Genomic DNA, 22,295 nt, shown 5'->3' on the forward strand with positions numbered 1-22,295 from the left:
ACTGTTGGTCGTCACAGCTTAAAGCCCTAAAAGAAGGAATTTGAAAAAAGAAGAGTACTGAAAACTTTCTCTCAGTTTCAGGTAACTGATCTTTGATTGCCTGAGATAAAATTTAAAGAATTAATTCACTGATTACTCTTCCTGACCCTTTTTTTTTGTCTTACTGATAATTATTCCCAGATGAGTCACACAAAAATGGAAATTTAATAATCACTTAACTAATTTGATCAGAGTTGACAAGTAGCTAGTTAATCCTGCCTACACTTCATCCGGTGTAGGCATTAAATTACTTGATTTAGCCTGAAGGAAGTATGGGTCAAAGTGTTAGGATAAATCACTATATATGTAATACTGGCACTATATTTGTACATACACCTGTGTATACACTCACTATATTTTATATATATACACACAAACATATATTTACTACATATTTGCCTTGTAGTTTTATATATACACAAACATATACATACACATATGCACATATGTATAAATATATTTCTATAAAGTATACACGTAGCAAACATTAGGAATAGAAATGAAGCTAAAATTGGTTTATTAAACTTAGCAGAGTGATTTTTAAAAAAATTTCTTGTGGCCTAATTATTTTGTTTCTGTAGCATTTTATATTTATAGTAATGGCTAGTATTCAAACAAGGTGACACTCTTTTTCCGAGGTGCTCTAGAAAGAGCAGCCCATTAATAACATCTCTAAGAGACTCTAAGGATGTGTTATTTGAGAGTGACCTTGACCAACTAACTTAGCTTCTCAGAACCTCAGTTTTTCCATTGGTAAAAAGGGGACCATGCGTACCTATCACAATGCCTGGCACATAGATGTTGCTCAATATTCTGCTGTCCCTGCCCCTTAATGATTTAGTCATCCTGACACTGTCCCTTCTGGTAAAAAAGAAATATGCATTATCAGCCTCAGAGTAATTAAAACTTAAATACTGAACACAAATCAGTTAAATGAGACAGAAAAATCAATGTTATCAGGTACGTGAGCTGAGTCAATTACTGCAGTCATTAAAGAGAGTAAAAACCTGGTGTATTACAGTAAGTCTAGAGTTTAATATAAATTTGTTGTGGGGATATTATAGTAAAATGAAGAAGAACTTCAGCCTGGCCTCAGATGTATCTGCAATTCCATTCAGGTTAACCCGGTGTCTTAGGGACCTTACATAAATGCCCTCTCGCAGCCTCAGTTTTCTCATTTATAAAGTTCAGATAATAACACCTATCCCACAAGGTGCAAATGGCTTAATTATATGCAAAGTGCTTAGCAAAATGCCTGGCACAGAGCAAGTGTTCAATAAATGATAGCAATTGTTACTATGATTCCAGAAATCCTCTTCATCAAATAATGCTTCATCATTCACTTACAATTACAACCCCTCACTTCATTGAGTAAAGTCATTTTTTTTTATTTTGGACTTGTGAATCAATCTCAGACCTTAGTCTGCATCTCCTCTGTCCCTAGGGATGGTGAACTTCAGCGAAGTGTCTGGATACCCTGTGCTGCAGCACTGGAAGGTCCGGTCTGTGATGTACCACATCAAACTCAACCAAGTGGCCGTCTCCCAGGGTGAGCGCTGCCATGGGCCATCCTGATCCACTCTTTCGGGCTTATTATAGAACTTCTTTCCAAGGGAACGAGCCCTTGGTCTCAAGGTTGAAGATGCAGCCTAAAATGTAGCTACTGCATGAGATGCATGACCCATTCATTCAGATTTACCCTGGAGGGTAGATGTTCAGAACAGGGTCCTTTTCTGTGTAGAAATAACACTGCATGTGCTAGCTTAATTACACAAGAGATGGAGAGGGTGAAGCTGGAACCAGTAAAGATACCATTTTTCTGCACTCAGCATGTGGAGAGGATATGCAAAAGCAGACTCTTTACATATTCACAGACTAAAACATCACAGATGCAAAGAGCATAATTTAGAGATTCTAAGTAATGAAATAAGGGAAAGAGAGCAAGAAAGGAGAAAGAAAAAATAGAAAACAGTTTAAAGTTCCCAAACAGTCAGTGAGTAAAATAGATAAAAAGACTAAGAGATTGAGAGGGAGAGAGATAAAGAGATAGAGAAATAGACATTATATCTTTGTGTGTGTATGTGTGCTCAGCTAAATCTATATTATATCTATATAAAGAGCCAGTAAGCTAAGAAGCAGTGAGTGCTAAACTTACATAAGGCCTTAGGGTCAGCAGTAGGGAGATGGGGCCTCAGGGCCAACAGGATAAAGGTAAATGTTAGAGGACAAATTGAGGGTTATAAAGAGAAGTGAGGCATAAACTCACAAAAAGTAAAGTTTTGTGCATAAAGATAGTACATTAAGACTATAGAACATTTCCTAGGACCCAAAGGTACTCAGAACTTTTTCTTTTTTTTAACATGAAAGAGTTATTGGCAGGATGGGTTTGAAATTGGGATTTTACAGAAGGAACTGCAGGTACAGAACATATAGAAAGATCTATGCTGCTCTTCATTCTTGGAAAATATGGAAGCAGAGACCTACTCCAGTCACATATTCAATGTGCACCCAGCATAGGGGCATATCAGGGGTTTACTGTAGAATGTCTCTGTTACCACATACCCTCCAAAGTCACACAGTGGTGTCACAGGTGATGTGAACCTTGGCACTTGAGGTCTCATGCCTAGGCTAGACTCCACCTTGACCTGAATAGAGCACAGGTGTGTAGAAAGAGGACTATATAAAGCTGATCCAGACCTGATCCAGGAGGTACTGAATTTGGAAACCTTACCACAGGCCATCTTTCCAACGAGTGTACAGTAATTCTTTTAAAGACAGACAGCAAACCCAAGGAGATCTGACTGAGGAGAAGGGTGAGGAGGTATATTCTTTTTTCCATTTGTCCTAGAGTACTTTTACTGTAGATTTGCAGGAATAAAATAGAAGCAATGCATCAGTGACATTTCTTACCTTTCTTCTGCCATTGTCTTCCCATTACCCATCTCTGTGTCTTGAAGGCAGTATTCTGCAGTTGCCTTTTTTGGTCACTACCCACAGTTAGAATACATTTTATGTCATGACCTTGTGCATGTACACACTCCCACATGCTTGTACGCACAACAGAAGTTTCATGAAGCGGTACTTCATCTCACAATGTAAAATGTTCTCTGCTGGTATTTGTGGTTCTATTTTAGTCTATGCTATTCTTCTTTTTAATGCTATTATTTAACTCACTAAATTGACTTAATGTCATGACCTGAGATTTGAAAACACACACACACACACACACACACACACACTCATTGACTTAAGTGGGGAGCTGGAGTAGAGGTTTGGTAATGTTCTGCTCAACCTTCACAAAGCTAACACAGCCAACTGGCTTAAAATATACTCACTTAGGAATTGAAGTGTCTGATTTAACTAAATGGAAACAATCACCTGATAGTTCCTACTGGGCCACACAGGAACTTCCACATTTGGGGCTGAATTGCCCGGGAATCTTTGTACCCAAATTATGATTCCTCTTACTCTTGGGCGGTGCTTTTCCATAGCCCTCAACAATGCTCTCCACTCGCTGGATGGGGCTACATCTCGTGCAGATTTTGTGACTTTGTTGGACCAGTTTGGCAACCATTACATCCAGGAGGCAATCTACGGCTTCGAGGAGTCCTGTTCTATATGGTACCCAAACAAGCAGGTCCAGCGGCGACTCTGGCTGGAGTATGAAGACATCAGTAAAGGTGAGTGATGTGCTCACTGGCAATGACCATGCCCTATACCAGGACCAGCTGCCCATGTATAATCCATAAGATCAGACTGAAGGAGTCCATAGGGACAAGATGAATTCAGATTTCCCCCAGTGGTCTGTGCCCATCCTCAACATTTTCAAGGATTGGTTGCTAAAAATAAATCTCAAGATGATGGTGTCTGGGGGAATTTTAGATGCAGGAGGGTGTTATTTATCACAGAGAGAGACCTTAAAGGTTTTTGCCAGCCACCCTCCATTCTGCTGCCATAGTGGAGGCCAAGTATGAGGCTATTCTTTTTTTTTTTTTTTTTGAGTTGGAGTCTCACTCAGTCGCCTAGACTGGAGTGCAGTGGCCGCTCCCGGCCACCGCAGCCTCGACCTCCTGGGCTCCGGCGATCCTTCCGCCTCAGCCTTCCAAGTAGCCAGAATTACAGGCATGCGCTACCACGCCTGGCTGATTCTTTTATTTATTGTAGAGATGAGGTCTCGCTGCCCAGGCGGGTCTCGAACCCGCGGGCTCAGGCAATCCATTCACCTCAGCCTCCCAAAGGCGCGGGATTACAGGCTGAGCCACCGAGCCCGGCTGAGGCTATTCTTACAGAGGAGGAGAAGAGGAGCATGATTCAGTCTCCCCCTCTACCTCCTGCCTCTATCAGTCACACTCTGCACTGCCTGGCATATCTTTACAGCAGCTATGTACACAGTAAACCCCTTCTCATTCCTTCCTGCCCTATGTGTAGCCTCATTTTTCCTATTGATTTGTGTTATGAGGGAATCGCCATTGGCTCAAGTGTTTATATAGCTCTGGATAACAGCCTCACAAATAAATCCGTGTCTGCTGTCTTGACAGCAAGTTAGTATTCAGTCCAAGTAAGTATAAGAAATTGGAATTTTTTAAACCTTCTCAATTCACCTTCTAGTGTAGTAGGAGTCCTGGCTAGTATATTTGTAGTCTGATCAACCAAGACCGCTTTAGAATTGCCATTCATGGAATTTCTTCTGAGTTTATCCACATAGCATTCTGATGTGGCCAAGTTGTGGATATGTGACTTGCTAAAGAGCAAATGATAAACTAGTGCAATAAAACCTCAAGAAGTGGGTCATCTTAAGACTCGGTGACCAAGGAAGGGTTCCTCTGAGACAAGGGATCTCTGCTGTCAGCAGGGCTACCATGGAGGCAGATGTGCCCCTGTGGATGAGGTACTCTTGGTCTCTGAGCTCTATACAAATTCCTGTTTTGCCTTGCTCGAGAGGTAGCAGAACTCTGAGCCTCTCTTCTGGCTGGACACTTTCTCTCAGAAGAAACAAGAGATTTGTGTCTGGGCTACATTGTCTGAAGTTATTCCCCCCAAGCTCTGATTACTCTAAACTCAGAAACACAACCACAGGCTTCTGGTAGCTCTTCAAACTTCAGGATCTTGACATTGCTCTGATTCCAATTTGCCAAGAGAGCAATGTAATGTAAGCAAATGTAGATGCTCCCAGTTCCAGCTGGCAAAGCTTTCTTGTATTTGTATGCCAGAGCCTGTGGACTGAACCAGAGGACTGACTCTTTTCTATTTCCATTTGCCAGTGGTTCGAGGATTGCCAGATACTGAGATTTCTGGGAGATGAGAGTCTGACCTTACCAGGAGCTCCTGGTTTTATACTTTGCTTCTATCCCAAGTGCTGCAGGGTCCTGGAGGTTAAACATTGAGTTCAGGAGGGAAATTTGTTCCTGGCCTTGGCTTTATGCCCTGTCCATCTTGACCGCCAGCTTCTGTTACCACTCAGGAGCTCAGGAGTGAATGCTGCCATAGTCTAACTGGTAACTTTAGTTCCCTGAAATCAGTTTTTTGTTTTTTTTTTGAGTTGGAGTCTCACTCTGTCGCCCAGACTGGAGTGTAGTGGCCACTTCCGGCCACCGCAGCCTTGACCTGCTTGGCTCCGGCGATCCTTCTGCCTCAGCCCTCCAAGCAGCCGGAACTACAGGCTAACCACACCTGGCTAATCTTTTGATTTATTGTAGAGATGAGGTCTCACCAAGTTGCCCAGGTGGGTTTCGAACCCATGGGCTCAGGCAATCCACTCACCTCAGCCTCCCAAAGGCGCAGGATTATAGTCTGAGCCACGGAGCCCGGCCGGAAATCGGATTTATAAAAAATCCCTGCTTGTTATTGATTTTTTAAAAACATTCAAACATAGTATGCCTTCTTTAATTTCTGTCAGTTTTCCATGTCTACGACCTTCCTTTCCTGAGCCTTACCTCTATGTTGCCAGATTGTTCTGTTTTGTTGTCCAGTCTGGTTCTTACTTTTAACTATTTTTCTCCTCCCTGGGGGATCATTTTCTTTCATTGCAAAATGTTGCATGAGGGCATGTTACAGATTAAGAATGATAAGTGCATAAGACAAAGGAAGATGTTCCTCTTTTCTGACCTCTGAGAGGTTTGACACAGAATGGGACTTTACACCAGGGGTGTCTAGTGTCCTGGGAGGGCTATACCTCCCATGACACACAAGAGACACTAAATTTGCTTATGGATTGAATAGAAAGAGAAGTTTTTCAGGGTGAAATGAACTAGAAAGAGCACGAGACTTAAGGATTAGAAAGCTAGAAACAGCCAGGGGATTTTGCTTTAGTCTATTACTTATCTGAATCTCCTCTGTGATTCCCTCTGTGGTCCTCCATCCCTGACAGTTTATGAATTCATATGAATCCCTCTTTCCATGGGGATTCAGGTTAGGCCTTTGTGTAAAGAGTCTCCTCTTCATTCTACAAAATTCCCAAATTCTCAAGAGTAAGTTTCATTTCTTATTCAACTTTGAATTCCCAGGGTCTAACAGAGCCAAGCACATGGTAAACATTCAGCAGTTGTTTATTGCTGATGAAACTGTGTGCTAGTGATGGTGGTGATGGTGGTAGTAATGGTGCTGGAAGCCCTTCTGATGTGGTGACTTCCATGTGGATTTTGTTGTAGACAGGTAACATATTTTAGTTCTGCCTGGCTGATGACAATCTAAAGATGGATGTTGAGGACCAGATCTTCCCAAACCAGTCTTGCATTCATCAGACACTTATTTGCCACACTACCACTATGTGGTTCAACATACTGACATCTAGAATACCCTCTCTCAAAATAAGTCTGATGAAACCTGTGAAAAATCACTTCCATTTCTAATTGTCTAAGATTCGTATATCTTAATTTGTGTTTACAGATCAAAAAAAGACTATCAGAAATGAAATTTCCCAACCTCCCCTGACCCCATGTCTAAACTTACTTATATCTACTCTCACCTTCCTTTATCCTCACACCTCAGAAAATGGCATGGGGTTCCTCCCCTTCAGGCCACCCTCTCCACCTGTGGTGGCTCTTGTCCTTCCCTGCTTCTTCTTAGATCTCACTCCTTCTTTATTCTCCTCTATTTTAATTCTTACACTCTCATTAGTCACTGAATTCTCTCTTCTCCAACCTTGAGTCTGCTAAAAATATAATCTATATATAAACACATGACCCTTCTTACCACTGTTTCTTTTCCATGTATTTCTACCAAATGTCTTACAAGAGTAGTTCATACATCTTTTGTCTACTTCCTCCACTCCATTTCTCTCTTCAGATGACAGCTCTCAATTGCTTTGCTCAACAGAAACAGCACTGGAGAAGAAAGTCAGGGGATTCTCAGTTGGAGGTTCATGGATGTCTATTCTGTAACCAGTGTGTCTATTTCAACTGAATCGTTTGTCCTCTTGACCAGGGCTGCCTTCTTGAAAATTTTCTCTTCCCTTGTTGCCCTCAATGCTGTTTTTCCAGATTCATTTCATCTTTAATTTTGATTTTTTTCATTCTGTTTTGCTCTTACTCCTCCAAAGAAATCACTGACACTTTGGTCATTTTCCAGGGTTTTTTTTCTTCTTCATGTGTCTCTCTCCTTCCTGTTGCTGGGTGCTTCCTTTCTACCTCTCCCTCAGCATGGATCTTGAATCTTCTCCTTTTCCCTGAGGCTCAAAACCTTATTTGCTCTTGAGTGGCTGGTAGTTCCACTTGGGTTTCTACATGCACTTCAATGGCCAGTGTATCTCTTCCCTGTATCCACTGCACTGGTGTAGATTTGTGAGCTCCACTGATGGGTCATGATGTAATGTGAGGAATCTTTCTTGGTGTTCTTCCACCTGCTCCACATTCAACCATTACAAAGTCCTTTTCACCACCTAAATGTGTCTTCAGCCGGTATCTCCTCCTCTCCATTTCTTCAAGGCCATCATGAAAATGATGGATATAGTTTCCTTGTGTATCTCTTTTGCTTCAGTTTCCTGCCCCTCTACTCCATTCTACAATTCACCGTGTGTTATCTTTCATAAATGCAAGGTAATGGCATCACTCCTCAGCCTGAAACCCTTCACTCACTCTTTACTGCCTTCTCAGCATTAACAGCTGACTTCATTACCAGTATTAGTTTCCTGTGGCTGCTGTAATGCATTACCACAAACTTGCTGGTGTAAAACAACACGTATTTCTTCTCTTACAGTTCTGGAGGCTGAATGTCCAAATTTTTCACTGGGCTAAAGGCAAGGTGTCAGCATGTCTGGTGCCTTCTGGAAGCTCTAGAGAAGAATCCTTTTCCTTGTCCTTTCCAGCTTCTAGAGGCCACCACTAGGGTCATTTCCAGACCGGTAATCTTTAGCATGTGGCCCCCTCCTCCATCTTCAACGTGCATCACTCTGAGTCACGTGGCCTCTTCATGGCTTTATCTGTGACTCTGACTCCCCCTGTATCCCTCTTATAAGAATGCTTTTGATAACAGCAAATGATCTGTTTGCTCTAAATTAGAGTTGTGGATGAGGGACTTTTATTTTTTGGACTAAAAACTTCCAAACTACTTTTCCCACAAGCATCTGTCACTTTTATAATAAATCCAGGATAATTTTCCCATTTCAAGAGCCTTAGTTTAATCACATCTGCAAAATCTTCTTTACGATTTCCAGGTTCTAGAGTTTAGGACTGTGGGCGTCATTATTCAACCTGTCACCCACTCTGACTTCTCCAACCATTGTATCATTGACGCCTGAGCACCTTCCATTCTGATGATATACAGTTATTTGCTATCAGTACAAAACCTTTCCATTTGCCTCTGTATAGATTAGGGCCCTAGAGACTTTCTCCTTGCCCCAGTCCAAGGCCACAGATATGTTCTTAAGTCTCTATAACTATTGTTTTTAAGTCTCTTCAGCTACTGTGTCTTGCTCAAAAATTTTCTTCGGAATCTCTCTTTTGTCCTCTACTTGAAGCAATCTTTTCCTTTTTCTTTTCTCCCTGTTGTCTATTCCATTGCCTGATTTCTGAGGGCATCTCCTTCTCTTCCTAAGCCTCTGAGTATATCAGCTTTCTGGCTATGATTTCTGTTCTTGCTTGCATTTTTGAATTGTCCCCTTTAGTGCTAAAAATTGTCATTTGCAATTAAATGATACCCTGCTTAGTGCCAGGCCCCGAGATCAAGGTTTTCTCTGGTTTGGAAGGAGATTTTTCACATTTCTGGGCCTTGGAGCACGTGGCATTCCATCTGTCTAACCTTGCCCTCTATTCTGCCATCTCTTCCATCTTATTCTGCAGGAGCTAGCTCCAGTGTCGTCCCCCCCACAGCTCCCACCCCCAGTCCTCCCTTGACACTCCAGCAGAGTTCTCTGCTGTCTGTGTGATGTCTCACTGGGCTTTCCATGGCTCCTCTGGCAGAGCTTGTGCTCTTCCCTGTAGGGTCATTTCCAGGCATGGCTGTCTCTCATAATAACAGACTTGACAGTGCTTACCATATTTCTCTCCTTTTTTTAATTTCAAAAGTTTGTTTATTCAGAGTACTCAAAATGCATAACACAGAACAAAATGAAAAGTAAATCCTCCCACTCTTCTTTTCCATAATCCAGTTCCATTCCCCAGAGGCAATCAGACAATCATTGCCACCAGTTTATTGTCTATCCATCTAGAGATATTCTATTCCTAACTATTTGGAAGTGAACAAAGCAAGTTGTAGAAGACTAGTTATATTAGGGTCTGATCTTTTCTTGAAAAAAAAATATATATATATGTTTGAAATATTGTATCTTTTCTCTCAAGATATATACAATATATTTTATATATGTATAATGTATGTGTGTATATGAGTATATATGGTGTATATATATACACACATACATACAAACATACACAATATATTTATGGAGAAACATGTACATATAATCTCAAAATAAATTCATTTATATATAAGAGCAAATGATCTGTTTGCTCTAAGATTAGAGATATGGATGAGGGACTTTTATTTTTTGGACTAAAAACTTCCAAACTGCTTTTCCCACAAGCATCTGCCACTTTTATAATAAAACTCTTTTAAAAGATTGAAAAATATCTTCTGAAAAGTTTATGTTATCCTGAGTTAACTGCATCAGAGAGCTAACTGAAAAAAGGAAAATGCACATTTTTTTCTACAGAAAGTGGAACTTTGGGCAGAAGTCTGGGAGGGAGCATTAAACAATATGACCATATCTTAATCTTTGAGCCTTCATCTCTGACATAGTACCTGGCATGTGATTAACATCTACATTTTGTTAAAGGAATGAATCCTTTATATTTTCTCAGAAGAAACCAGCTATAGATCTGTAAATCCCAGAGAAATGCCCAAGAAAAAAAAAACTTTTTCAGATAAGAACTTTTAGGGGCTTAATTGTAATCCTTCACCCGATGCACTAAGTACAGTATGTTTTTCTTCCTCTCTTTCTTTTTATACTCCATTCAAGAGTGGATTTCCTTGGGTCTTTCTTCCCTTCTTTTTTCAATATCACTTTCATTGTTGCTGTAGATTTGACTTTTGTCATTGCCCTTTCTTTCTACTGCTTTTGGTGCCCATCAACGGTATTATCTGGGAGGACGAATTGTAATAAGCAAACTCTTCCTTTCCACTGCACCGTCTAGCTCAGAACTCACTTTTTTTCCCCACCGGGAAAACTGAGAAGAATGACTTCCTCTTCCTCCAAGGCACAGCTAAGAGTTTATCCTCTAAGTTGATTCGCCAGCTCTAAGCAGTCATATATCAGGTTAGAATCAAAGAAGGGAGCAAACCACCTACATGGCATGATTTTTCCACCAGACAGGATGCGTTGTCTTTCATGTTTTTATGTAGATGTAGACTGAGGCAGACTCAGTAATTTACTCTCCAGGTAGTGCACTGACTTCTGCTTTGGGTGAACCAGAAACAACAGTCAGCCATCAGCTTTATAATCCTGGTCTTCCAGCACTGATCTTCCGAGACCTGGTCTTGTGTATTCGAGGCTGGTGGTGTTCTTGGGCTATCTTACATAATTGTAGCATATGGCGTAACAATCCGATTAAGTTAAGGCCACAAAAGTATAGAAACCCAATGCAGAGTAATAACTTAATTTTTATAATGCCTTGTATTTTCAACCCTAGGATTGCAAACCAGCTCCAAAAAAATCTTTCTATATGCATTTACAACAAAGTTGGCACTCAAGTAGCAAAGCAATTATGGCATATACGTAGCTATTTTCTCTAAATGATTAATTTATTCATCAATTGTTTGCTGAGGGCTAGCTCCATGCAAAGCCCCTCAGTGAGCAGGGAGGGGATTTTGAAAAGACAGCTGTTCTACGGCATTCTCAGACAGGCAGGCCCGATGTAGGGGCTGCCAGAGCTAAGCCTGCTGGTGTCACAGACAGAGCCTCCCGAAGAGACTCTAAGCTTTCCTGAACATATGTGTGAGGATTTAATTTGAGTCTTCAAGTCCCTAGGCTCTGATGCAATGAGTCCAGAGTAAACTGGATCTGTGGGTTGGGGGAGGAAGTTACTAAGAATAATATTACCAACAGCCACCATTTTTTTGAGCACTTACTTTGAGCCAGGCACTTTGCTAAGCATGTTACATACCTCTTTCGTTTAAGCCTCAAAATACATATCACTTAAGTATTACCCTTTCTATTTTATAGATAAGAAAATAAAGTCTTGGAGAGTTTAAATAGCTTGCATGTTGTCACAAAACTAGTATGTAGCAGAGTCAGGATTTAAAAGAATGCCTTTACCAACTGAGATATACTGGCTTCATGCCTGCTGATTGCACAAAAAGAGATCAAGGTAGGAAAGTTAGTGGACAAAATGAGATGGAACCAAGAAATAATTGATGCTGGGATACTGATCTGAGGTGAATCTTCTGGGGACCAAATATTAACCCCAGTAGAATTTTATGGTGGATGCATTGCCATTCATTCAGCTTGAGTTTTCTGGATTTTGTATATTTGTTGTAGGATTTTTCGGCCATGATCCATGATGGCGACATAATGTTTGAGTAGCTGTGTTCTCCTATCCAGTGGTGCTTCTCAAAAAGTCATGTGCACATGTGTCACTTAGGATCTTGTTACAATGGAGATTCTGATTCAGTAGGTCTGGGTGGGGCCTGAGATTCTGTATTTCTAACAAGCTGCGAGATGATGCCAAAGTTCTTACTTCTAGGAGCACATTCTGAATAGCAAGGCTACATACTTTTCTCAAAGACCAATAGGCAGTGGGCTCTCTTGTCTTTCTTTATCCTGTCTAGTAGAATGTCAACACTGAAACCATGGCATGTTGGTCTCCAGGGTTAGGCCCTGATGTAACTCCACAGAGGAGTGTCACAGGCAGGAGCAATGTCCTGAGTGGTTTCACTTTGGACCAAGACTTTTCTCTGATTAAGCCATTGATCATTAGGCCTATGTGCAGAAAGTAGCTTGTGTGCAGAATTGAACTGTCTTAAGCCCTCGGGCCCTGAAAGGAATTGGAAACATACCAACCATCAGGATTAAAGGTGATACGCTGATGTTTTTTAGCTTTGTACTCTAGGCAACACTGTCCTTTTCTTACTTTCTCAAGCAAAATCTATCTAGGTTGCTTGAAATAGTATTTAAACGAGGTTCTCATTTCTTTTTCTCTAGAAACTGCAAATTGTTAAAGAATTTCACATTCTAACCTGGACAGTATTTCAATTGATGGAACAATTCTAGGGCTGATGTTGAAGCTTCTTTCATATAATTATGGGCCTGACGATAGTAACATATTGTCTGTACCCTACAATTTAGGAGTTAATTATATCATATTCTGGATTATTCTCAACTACTCTAAATACGTATGCTTTGCCTTCATGGCTTGATTGACTGCTTCCTGGGTTGGGTATGTTTCTTCATTTATTCAGCACCTTCTATATCTAGTCATTGGACTAGGTACTGGGCATATGATGACAAATGATGCAGAAAATTTTCCTGCTTGTCTGGAGCTTATATTCTGGTGAGAAGAGACAGAAAATGGCAAGTAACAAGCAAATGAAAGCAATAATTTCAGATAGTGATAGATGCTATGAAGAGACAGAAACCAGTTGATGTGCTTGAAACTGACTGGAAGATTAGGGGTAGATTTAGATGGTGGCACAGAGAAGGCGTCAGTAATGGTGATTTTTGTGCTGAGACCTAGAAGGCAAGAAGGAGCTGGTTGTGCAATGATCAGGGACAGAACAATTCAGGCAGATGAAATAGCAAGCACAAAGCCTTTACAATTGTCTTTTGAGTTCCTGTAGCTCCTAAAATCACGTAGGTCCTACGGGAGGCCATTGCTAAATATCAGGCTGATACCCGACATGACCATGGGGAAAGAGAGATGTCTCACTTCTTAGATGGAATAGGAAGAAAAGAAACTCTACTTATGGCCAAACTTGTTCTGATTCCTATACTCAGCAAGCTAAAATGGACCAATTTGTTGAGCCCATTTTCTTTTATCTAACATGTAGTTCAATGCACAATGGGGCTGGCTGTGGTGATACAGACCTTAGGGAAGTGAGCATTTGGCTAGAGGGTAAGCAGTACAAGATGTGTATTTACTAAGTGTTTTATCTTAATTAAGTTATGGACTCTAGTCCACAACTAATTATCTCTGCAAGAAATACTTTGGGGATAAAAATCACAAGATAAAGGAAGGGAAGATTCTAGATCAACTGTGAGAATCTGAATTTGACATTGTTGAGGTTTTCACATCTTTTGAGGTGAGTGCCTCATGTCTATATGGTAGTCCCCTCTTATCCTCAGGGGATACATCCCAAGACCCCCGGTGCCTGAAATGTCAGATAGTACTGAATCCTATGTATACTATATTTTTTCCTGCACATACACACCTGTGATAAAGTTTAACCCATAAATTATTAAGAGATTAACAATAACTAATAATAAAACAATTATAACAACATATTGTAATAAGAGTTATGTGAATGGGGTTTCTCTATATCTCTCTCTCTAAATGTTTTATTGTACTTATTTTTGGACTGAGATTGACCTTGGGTAACTGAAAGCACAGAAAGTAAAACTTTAGGTTAGGGGGGCCCTGCTTTGGAGCCCATTCTACTCTAAGACAACATGGTGGCGATGGAAAGAGCTTTAGATTGGGATTCAGGAGAACTGGGTACTTTGTCTCAATTGAGTCATTAGTCAGCCAGCTGACTTTGGGTGAATTATTTAACCCTTTTCAAAATAATCATCTCATATGTATAATACTGCATTTAAATTAGATTATACTTAGAGTTTCTTCTGTTTCTAATATTCTATGACTCCATAAACTCAGCAAATAATTTCCATTTCTGATAAGAGAATGCAGCATATAATAATGCTTGACTCAAGCCTAAGTAGGTTAGTTCAACTGATATTGCAATGGAAGTAGTTTAGTGTAGTTGTTTGTAGCAAGCATTTAGTGTTAGACAGAATTGCATACAGATTTATACTATATATGGTTCTTGAGATGTTGATTTAATAGCTTTGGGTCTCAGTTTCCATGTAAAATATGGCTATCAATACTTACATCGCAAGGTTGTGTAAGGTTTGAATACAAGGAAATAAACATAGAGCACTATGCCTAGCATTTTGTTCAATGAATTGGGACTCATTATCACAATCACTATTATAATTTTTAACATTATCTTAATGATATGTGCAGTTCGTCTCCTTATTTTTGAACAAAATAACAACTGGTCAGAATTTAAAAGGATATTAGTAAAACTTGCCCTGTGTAAAACTCATTCTTCACAGAAACACCAATGTGAGAGTCAAACCTCCCTTCCAAGAATCAGGATCAGAATCACATCTTCTTCCAAACATTTTCAACCCTATTTTATCCCTTTTCTGGGGAAAAAACAGAAAAAAACACCACTTCTTCCACCCATCTATCTATTCACACACACACACACACACACACACACACACACACACCTTTTTTTGTTTTTTGTTTTTGTTTTTTTGGTGGGAAAAGGGAGCATTGTAAGTTGTACTTTCTGTGGGAAAGGGTCCCAGGCTAGCCTCAAACTTCTGTGCTTTAGGGATCCTCCTACCCCAACCTCCTTGGAGAAGCTTTTTGATCAGAAGCCTGGGTGTTATTCTCTTTTAAGTGCAAAGGAGCTGTCAGGCACATGCTCCAATGGGGAAAAAAAGACTCATGAAAGTGGCTAGCTGTGTCAGCCTCCCTTTGACCTGTGATTCAAGTCTATGCCGTCTTTCCACTGGCTGCATACAGATGCAGTCACTCACTCCTCCCTTGCCCCAGGGGTGGGACTCCAGGCCTATCAACAATTTCTTTCAGATTTATGTAGATGTTGGGACTGAGAGATAGTCTTCTGGTAGTTCTTGTGTTTTTGTTAGGCTCATATACTGTCCTGATTTCAATTAGTAATCCTGCTTCAGAGAAATACTTTTATATTCTCAGAGGCATAGGGAAGTCAACAGTTGCTGGAAGGTGGGACCATGTCCACAAATCTCTAAATTCCCTTCCTACTCCTACCCCATCTCTCGCAATTCTTATTGCCATGTACAATATCTACCAAGAAGTGAGTAAATATTTTTTGAATGAATAAATGAGTGAATGCAAAATGCTTTGACCTAAGCCAACAAATAATCAAACCTCTTTCATCTAAGTTCTCTTCTGTTTGGCCACTAGCCATTTTTGGTCCATTTCTAGTTTACATCCCTCTGTTGTCCGAGACAGAGCGTCCCTGAATCTCATGGAACTCTCTGAAAGTTGATTCAATTAATACAAGATATAAATTAAAGAAAAAATACAAATATATAAGAAAAAAATGAATGGTAAGGAAATCAGGAAGAAATAGATCAGATCAGTAATTAATGTTTTAAATATGAGGGTAGGACTTCTGGCAAGATGGCGACATGGCAGCCTGGTCTATTAAACCCTCTGCAAAGGAGAATGCAGAGAGTCTCTGTCTCTCTCCCCGGGGGCTGCAGTTCTCAACGTTGGCATCCTGCTCTTCACATGGAGCTCAGACATCACCACCACTGGGGCATTGCAGCAGTCTGGACAGCCACTGCAACCACAGACACAGCAGCCACCAGTGCCACCGCCACCTCCATGGTGGCCATAGTGCATCACACCACCCATGCCTGGGGTGATTCACGACTTCAGTCCTGGAAGCCCCTACAGGCAAGATCTGCTGGGATCGCTGCCACCTCTGCTGCCACCGTGAAGTCCTGCCGGCTGTGGGCCTCCTCCCATGTGCCCTGAGCAGGCTCCCATCTCTGGCCTCTACCAGACTCCTGTCCGGCTCCACCCCCTCTGGGGCGAGCAGCTGAGATAGCACCACCTGCTGGTGATTCAAGGTAACAACACTGAAACAGGAGAAACAAGCTCGAAAAACAGACACAGGCCAGATTTGAGTGGTGAACTAAGGGTGATCTGAACTGTCCTTCACAGCAGGCCAAGGGCAACTGACCCTAACTGTGAACTAATTTACCAGCTTGAAAAGACAGCTAGAAATCAGAGCTGAAAGGGCATTGAACTTAAACATAAAGTCTCAGAGTGTACTCAATTGGTTTTGTTAGTTTAATGACTTAATTCTATTCCTACTGTTTTGTTCCTTTTTTTCTTTACTTTTCCTCTTCCTTTTCTTCTCTTTTCTCCTCTCTGTAAACCATATCTTTGTATAGAGGAACAGCACACCAATAAGGTGGTTGGTTAGCTTGTATGTTAGCATCATTGTATGTTTTATTTTTTTTGTATGGCAGTTGGTTAGTCTGTACCCGTGGCCTGTTGTTTTTATCTGCTTCAGTTTAGGTCTCTCTCTCCATTTGTTGGTACACTTGTCTGTTTCCCCCCTTACTCCTCTCTCTCTCCACCTCCCTCTTCCCCCCACTGTCTGCTCCATTCTCTTCCCTCTGCTAACCACATTTTATTTCAGGGAGTAAACCTATACCCCCACTGCATGGACAGATTCCAAGGCAGTGGGAAGTGGGTTTCAGATTATCCATACACCTGTTGGTGAATACTAGAACCTGCAGATAGATTTTGAATCACAGCTCCCCCCTTAAGTAAATCTCAAAACTGAAAAAAGGACCACCCCCAACTTACAGTGCAACTCCAGAATTGAACAAAGTAATAGGGCATGCATAAAGAATAGGAGATTGAACAAACAGAAGTAAAAGCAATCCCTCTACCCCTGAATAACAGAATTAAAGAAGATGGTGATGTGGAAGGAAGGAAAAAGTAGGGAGGGGGAAAAAACCGCACAAATGAAGAAACACCAAAAGAAGAATATAAGTCTCACACAGGCCCCTGGGAGATCAGACACTGAGTAAACAGATTCCAGAACACAAACAATGAAGAACCCCCAGAATGACTGGACACATGCAACAAACCCAGATATCAAGACATTAATAGAGAGAATTTAAAAAATTTAGGAGAGGCAAGAGGAAAATAGGAAGGAGCTGATGTCAGAAATAACAGCAGTAAAGAATACTGTGATGGAAATAAATAACAAACTAATAAGCATGGAAAGCAGAATTAGCCAAGCAGAAGATAGAATCTCAGAGCTCTAAGACCAAAACACAGAACTAACCCAAACTGTCAAAAGCATAGAAAAGAAGCTCAAAAAGACAGAACAAAACCTTCAAGAGATGAATGATCACTTCAAGAGACCGAACCTGAGAGTAATTGGCCTTCTTGAGGCAGAGAGAGAGAAACAGAGGCCACACTGAAACAAACATTTCATGAAATCATTCAAGAAAACTTCCCTGATCTCATCAGGGAAAAAAATCCAAACACAAGAGATTCAGAGAACCCCTGCAAGACAACAAATGAGAAGACCAACTCCCAGACATATAATAATGTGCCTAAACAAAGTAGGTATAAAAGAAAAAATCCAAAGGCTGCAAGAAAAAAAGGTCAGACTACGTACTAGGGAAGACCAATTAGAATAGCAGCAGATTTATCTACAGAAACCCTCCAGGCTAGGAGAACTTGGAGCCCTATCTTCAAAGTTCTAAAAGATAAACAATTTCAACCGAGAATAACCTACTCAGCCAAGCTAAGCTTCATCAGTGATGGAGAATTGAAATCTTTCCCAGATATCCAATCCCTAGGAATCTACGCTGCCACAAGACCACCTCTACAAGAAACACTTAAGAAAGTATTGAACACAGAAGAGAAGGAAAAAAGAACAACAACATTCTTCACAAGAGTACAGGTAAAAGATTAAAAACACACATGATCCAACTCTAAAACCAAAAGAAAGACAACACACAAACAGGAAGAACAACGATGCTGAAAGAACATTATGATAGGGATCAACTCTCACATTTCAATAATTAGTTTGAATGTGAACGGACTACATGCACCACTGAAAAGATATAGAATGGCAAAATGGATAAACTATCATGAGGCAACAAATGCCTTCAAGAGACTCACCTCACTAGAAAGGACACTCACAGACTCAAAGTAAGAGGGTGGGAAACAAATTTTTAGGTGATTGGAACACAAAAGAAAGGAGGAGTCACGATCTTAATCTCAGAAAAAGTACCCTTTAAACTATCAAAAATTAAAAAGATACAGAAGGCCACTACATAATGATAAAAGGTTCAATCCATCAACAAGAAATATCCATCCTAAACATATATGCACTGAACATAGGAGCACCAACTTTCATAAAGCAGCTCCTAGGTAAACTAAAAAAAGATATTGACTCCAATACCATCATAGCTGGGGACTTTAATACCCCACTCACAACCGTAGACAGATCAGCAGGACAAAAAATCAGCAATGAGATCCAAAACCTCAATGTAACTCTTGATCAAATGGACTTAATTGATACATACAGAACCCTCCATCCAAAAACCATAGAATACACATTCTACTCATCACCACATGGAACATACTCTAAGATCGACCACATACATGGCCATAAATCAAGCATAAGCAAATTTAAAAGGACTAAAATTTTATCATGCACCTTCTCGGACCACAGTAGAATAAAAATAATCATTAACACCAACAAGGTCCCCCCAAAACCCACAAAGACATGGACACTAAACAGCATGATGCTAAACAACTCCTCAGTCAATGATGAAATCAAAACAGAGATTAAAAGATACCTGGAAACAAATGAAAATGTAGAAACATCTTACCAAAATCTCTGGGACACCATGAAAGCTGTAGTAAGAGGGGAATTTATATCCCTACAAACGCACATGAAGAAAATGGAAGGATCACAAATTAACAGCCTAAGAAACCACCTAAAACAGCTGGAAAAGCAAGACCACAAAAACCCTACTTTCAGCAGAAGAATTCAGATCACCAAAATAAAAGCCCAAATCCAGGACATAGAAGACAAAAAGATAATACAAAACATCAATGAAACAAAAAGCTGATTCTTCAAAAGGATAAACAAGATCGATGATCCCCTAGCTAGACTGCCCAAGAAAAAGAGAGAAAAAGTCCAAATAAACTCAATCAGAAACACAATAGATGAAGTCACATCTGATCCTGAAGAAATACAAAAGATCATTAGAAACTACTATGTACACTTGTATGGAAACAAACTTGAAAACCTTTCGGAAATGGAGGACTTTCTGTCATCACACAACCTGCCTAGGTAGAAACAAGAAGAAATTGAGACCCTAAATAGACCAATAACAATCAAGGAAATTGACTACATAATAAGAAAACTACCTACAAAAAAAAAAAGCCCTGGACCAGATGGCTTTCCAGCAGAATTCCACAAGACATTTAAGGGGGAGCTGATACCAATCCTACTGAAGGTATTCCAGGCGATTGAGAAAGATGGAACTCTCCTCAAATCATTTTACAGAGCTAACATCACATTGATACCCAAGCCAGGTAAAGACCCAACAAAGAAAGAGAACTACAGGCCAATATCTTTGATGAACATAGATGCTAAAATTCTCAACAAGATCCTAGCTAACCGAATTCAACAACACATCTCAAAAATCATCCATCATGACCAAGTAGGCTTCATTCCTGGGATGCAAGGCTGGTTCAACATTCATAAAACCATAAATGTAATTAAATACATCAACAGATGTCAAAACAAAAACCACATGATCATATCATTAGATGCAGAAAAAGCTTTTGATAAAATCCAGCACCCCTTCTTGATAAAAACCCTTGAACAGCTAGGCATACGGGGAACATACCTCAAAATAGTAAAAGCCATCTACAAGAAACCCACAGCCAGCATACTGCTAAATGGACAAAAACTGGAACCATTTCCCCTGAAAACTGGAACAAGACAAGGATGCCCACTCTCACCCCTCTTGTTCAATATAGTATTGGAAGTCCTGGCTAGAGCAATCAGAGAAGAGAAGGCAATCAAGGGTATTCAAATAGGAAAAGAGGAGGTCAAGCTATCTCTCTTTGCAGATGACATGATCGTGTACCTTGAAAATCTAAGAGAATCTGTCAAAAACCTCCTTATACTGATAAAGGCCTTTGGCAAACTCTCAGGATATAAAATAAATGTGCAAAAGACAATCGCATTTCTTTACACCAATAATAAACAAACAGAAACCCAAATAAAAAGCACAATTCCACTCACAATAGCCACAAAAAAATGAAATACCTTGTCATCTTCCTAACCAGAGATGTGAAAGAACTTTACAATGAAAACTATAAAACACTACTCGAAGAAATCAAAGATGACACAAACAAGTGGAAAAATATCCCATGCTCATGGATTGGAAGAATCAACATTGTGAACATGTCCATCTTACCTAAGGCAATCTACAGATTTAATGCAATACCCATCAAATTGCCAGAAACATTCTTCTCAGACCTAGAAAAAACAACACAGGAATTCATATGGAAACACAAACGACCAAGAATAGCCAGAACAATCCTCAGCAAAAAAAGAAAACAAAGCAGGTGGTATCACATTACCAGACTTCAAACTTTACTATAAAGCTACAATCATCAAAACAGCTTGGTATTGGTACAGGAACAGGCATATAGATCAATGGAATAGAATTTATATTCCAGAAGCAAAACCTCAATTTCTCAACCAACTCATCTTCGACAAAGCCTCCACCACCTACCACTGGGGAGAGGAGAACCTATTCAGTAAATGGTGCTGGGAAAACTGGCTGACCACATGCAGAAGATTGAAACAGGACCCCTATCTATCCCCATGCACAAAGGTTAACTCCAAATGGATCAGAGACCTAAGTGTAAAACCTCAAACCATAAGAACTTTAGAAAATGAAGGACATACCCTCATGGAAATTGGAACTGGCATCCAATTCCTGAACAAAACACGAAACCCACAGGCCATAAGAGATAAGATAGACAAGTGGGACCTCATTATACTGGCAAGCTTCTGCAAAGTCAAAGAAACCACCAAGAGAGCAGGGAGACAGCCTGCAGAGTGGGAAAAAGTATTTGCCAACTCCAGGTCTGACAAAGGCTTAACAACTTGCATCTACAAGGAACTAAAACGTGTTGAAAAGAAAAAAACAAACAACCCCATTATAAAATGGGCAAAAGATATGAACAGATACTTCACAAAGGAAGACATCCAAGCAGCCAACAGACACATCAAAAAATGTTCAACCTTACTAATCATCAGGGAGATGCAAGTCAAAACCACACTGAGTTACCACCTAATTCCAGTCAGAATGGCAATTATCAGTAACTCAAAAAATAACAGTTGCTGGAGAGGGTGTGACGAAAAGGGAACACTTCTACACTGTTGGTGGGAGTGCAAACTAGTGCAACCTCTGTGGAAAACAGTATAGCGATTCCTAAAAGCTCTAAATATTGACCTCCCATATGATCTCCAATCTCCCTACTGGGAATATACCCTAAAGAACTCAAATCACTCTATAAAAAAGATACCTGCACATGTATGTTTATCGCAGCACTGTTCACAATAGCAAGAACCTGGAAGCATCCATGCTGTCCACCAAAAGAGGACTGGAGTTAAAAAATGTGGTACATATACATGATGGAATACTACCCAGCCATAAAAAAGAACAAAATCATGAATTTTGCAGCAACCTGGATGGAACTAGAGTCTATACTACTGAGTGACCTCTAACAGAAACAAAGATCTGAGTATCACATGTTCTCACTCATATGGTGGACCTTGAACATCCAACGTAATACTATAAGAAAATGTGGGAAACTATGGTGGGGAGGGGAAGGGAGATGGAATTAACAGTAGTAAATATCTGTCTGGGGATGGGGAGACACCTCTTATCAACAAGGGTGCCTGAACAAAGCTTATTTGTA

General features: G+C 40.3%; 1 protein-coding gene across 2 annotated transcripts in view; it reads left to right on the forward strand.

The window, feature by feature from the left end:
- The window catches only part of ASTN1 (astrotactin 1), a 318,270-nt gene that overhangs the window by 231,250 nt on the left and 64,725 nt on the right, over positions 1 to 22,295 (forward strand). For both annotated transcript variants that reach the window (XM_008052472.2, XM_008052473.2), the window contains exons 15-16: positions 1,484 to 1,588; positions 3,531 to 3,719. In XM_008052472.2, the coding sequence (XP_008050663.1) occupies positions 1,484 to 1,588; positions 3,531 to 3,719 (294 nt within the window). The remainder of the gene's footprint in view (positions 1 to 1,483; positions 1,589 to 3,530; positions 3,720 to 22,295) is intronic.

This window comes from Carlito syrichta, unplaced genomic scaffold (assembly GCF_000164805.1).
Source record: "Carlito syrichta isolate Samal-C Ts95f unplaced genomic scaffold, Tarsius_syrichta-2.0.1 Scaffold277815, whole genome shotgun sequence".
Classification (NCBI taxonomy): Eukaryota; Metazoa; Chordata; class Mammalia; order Primates; family Tarsiidae; genus Carlito; species Carlito syrichta.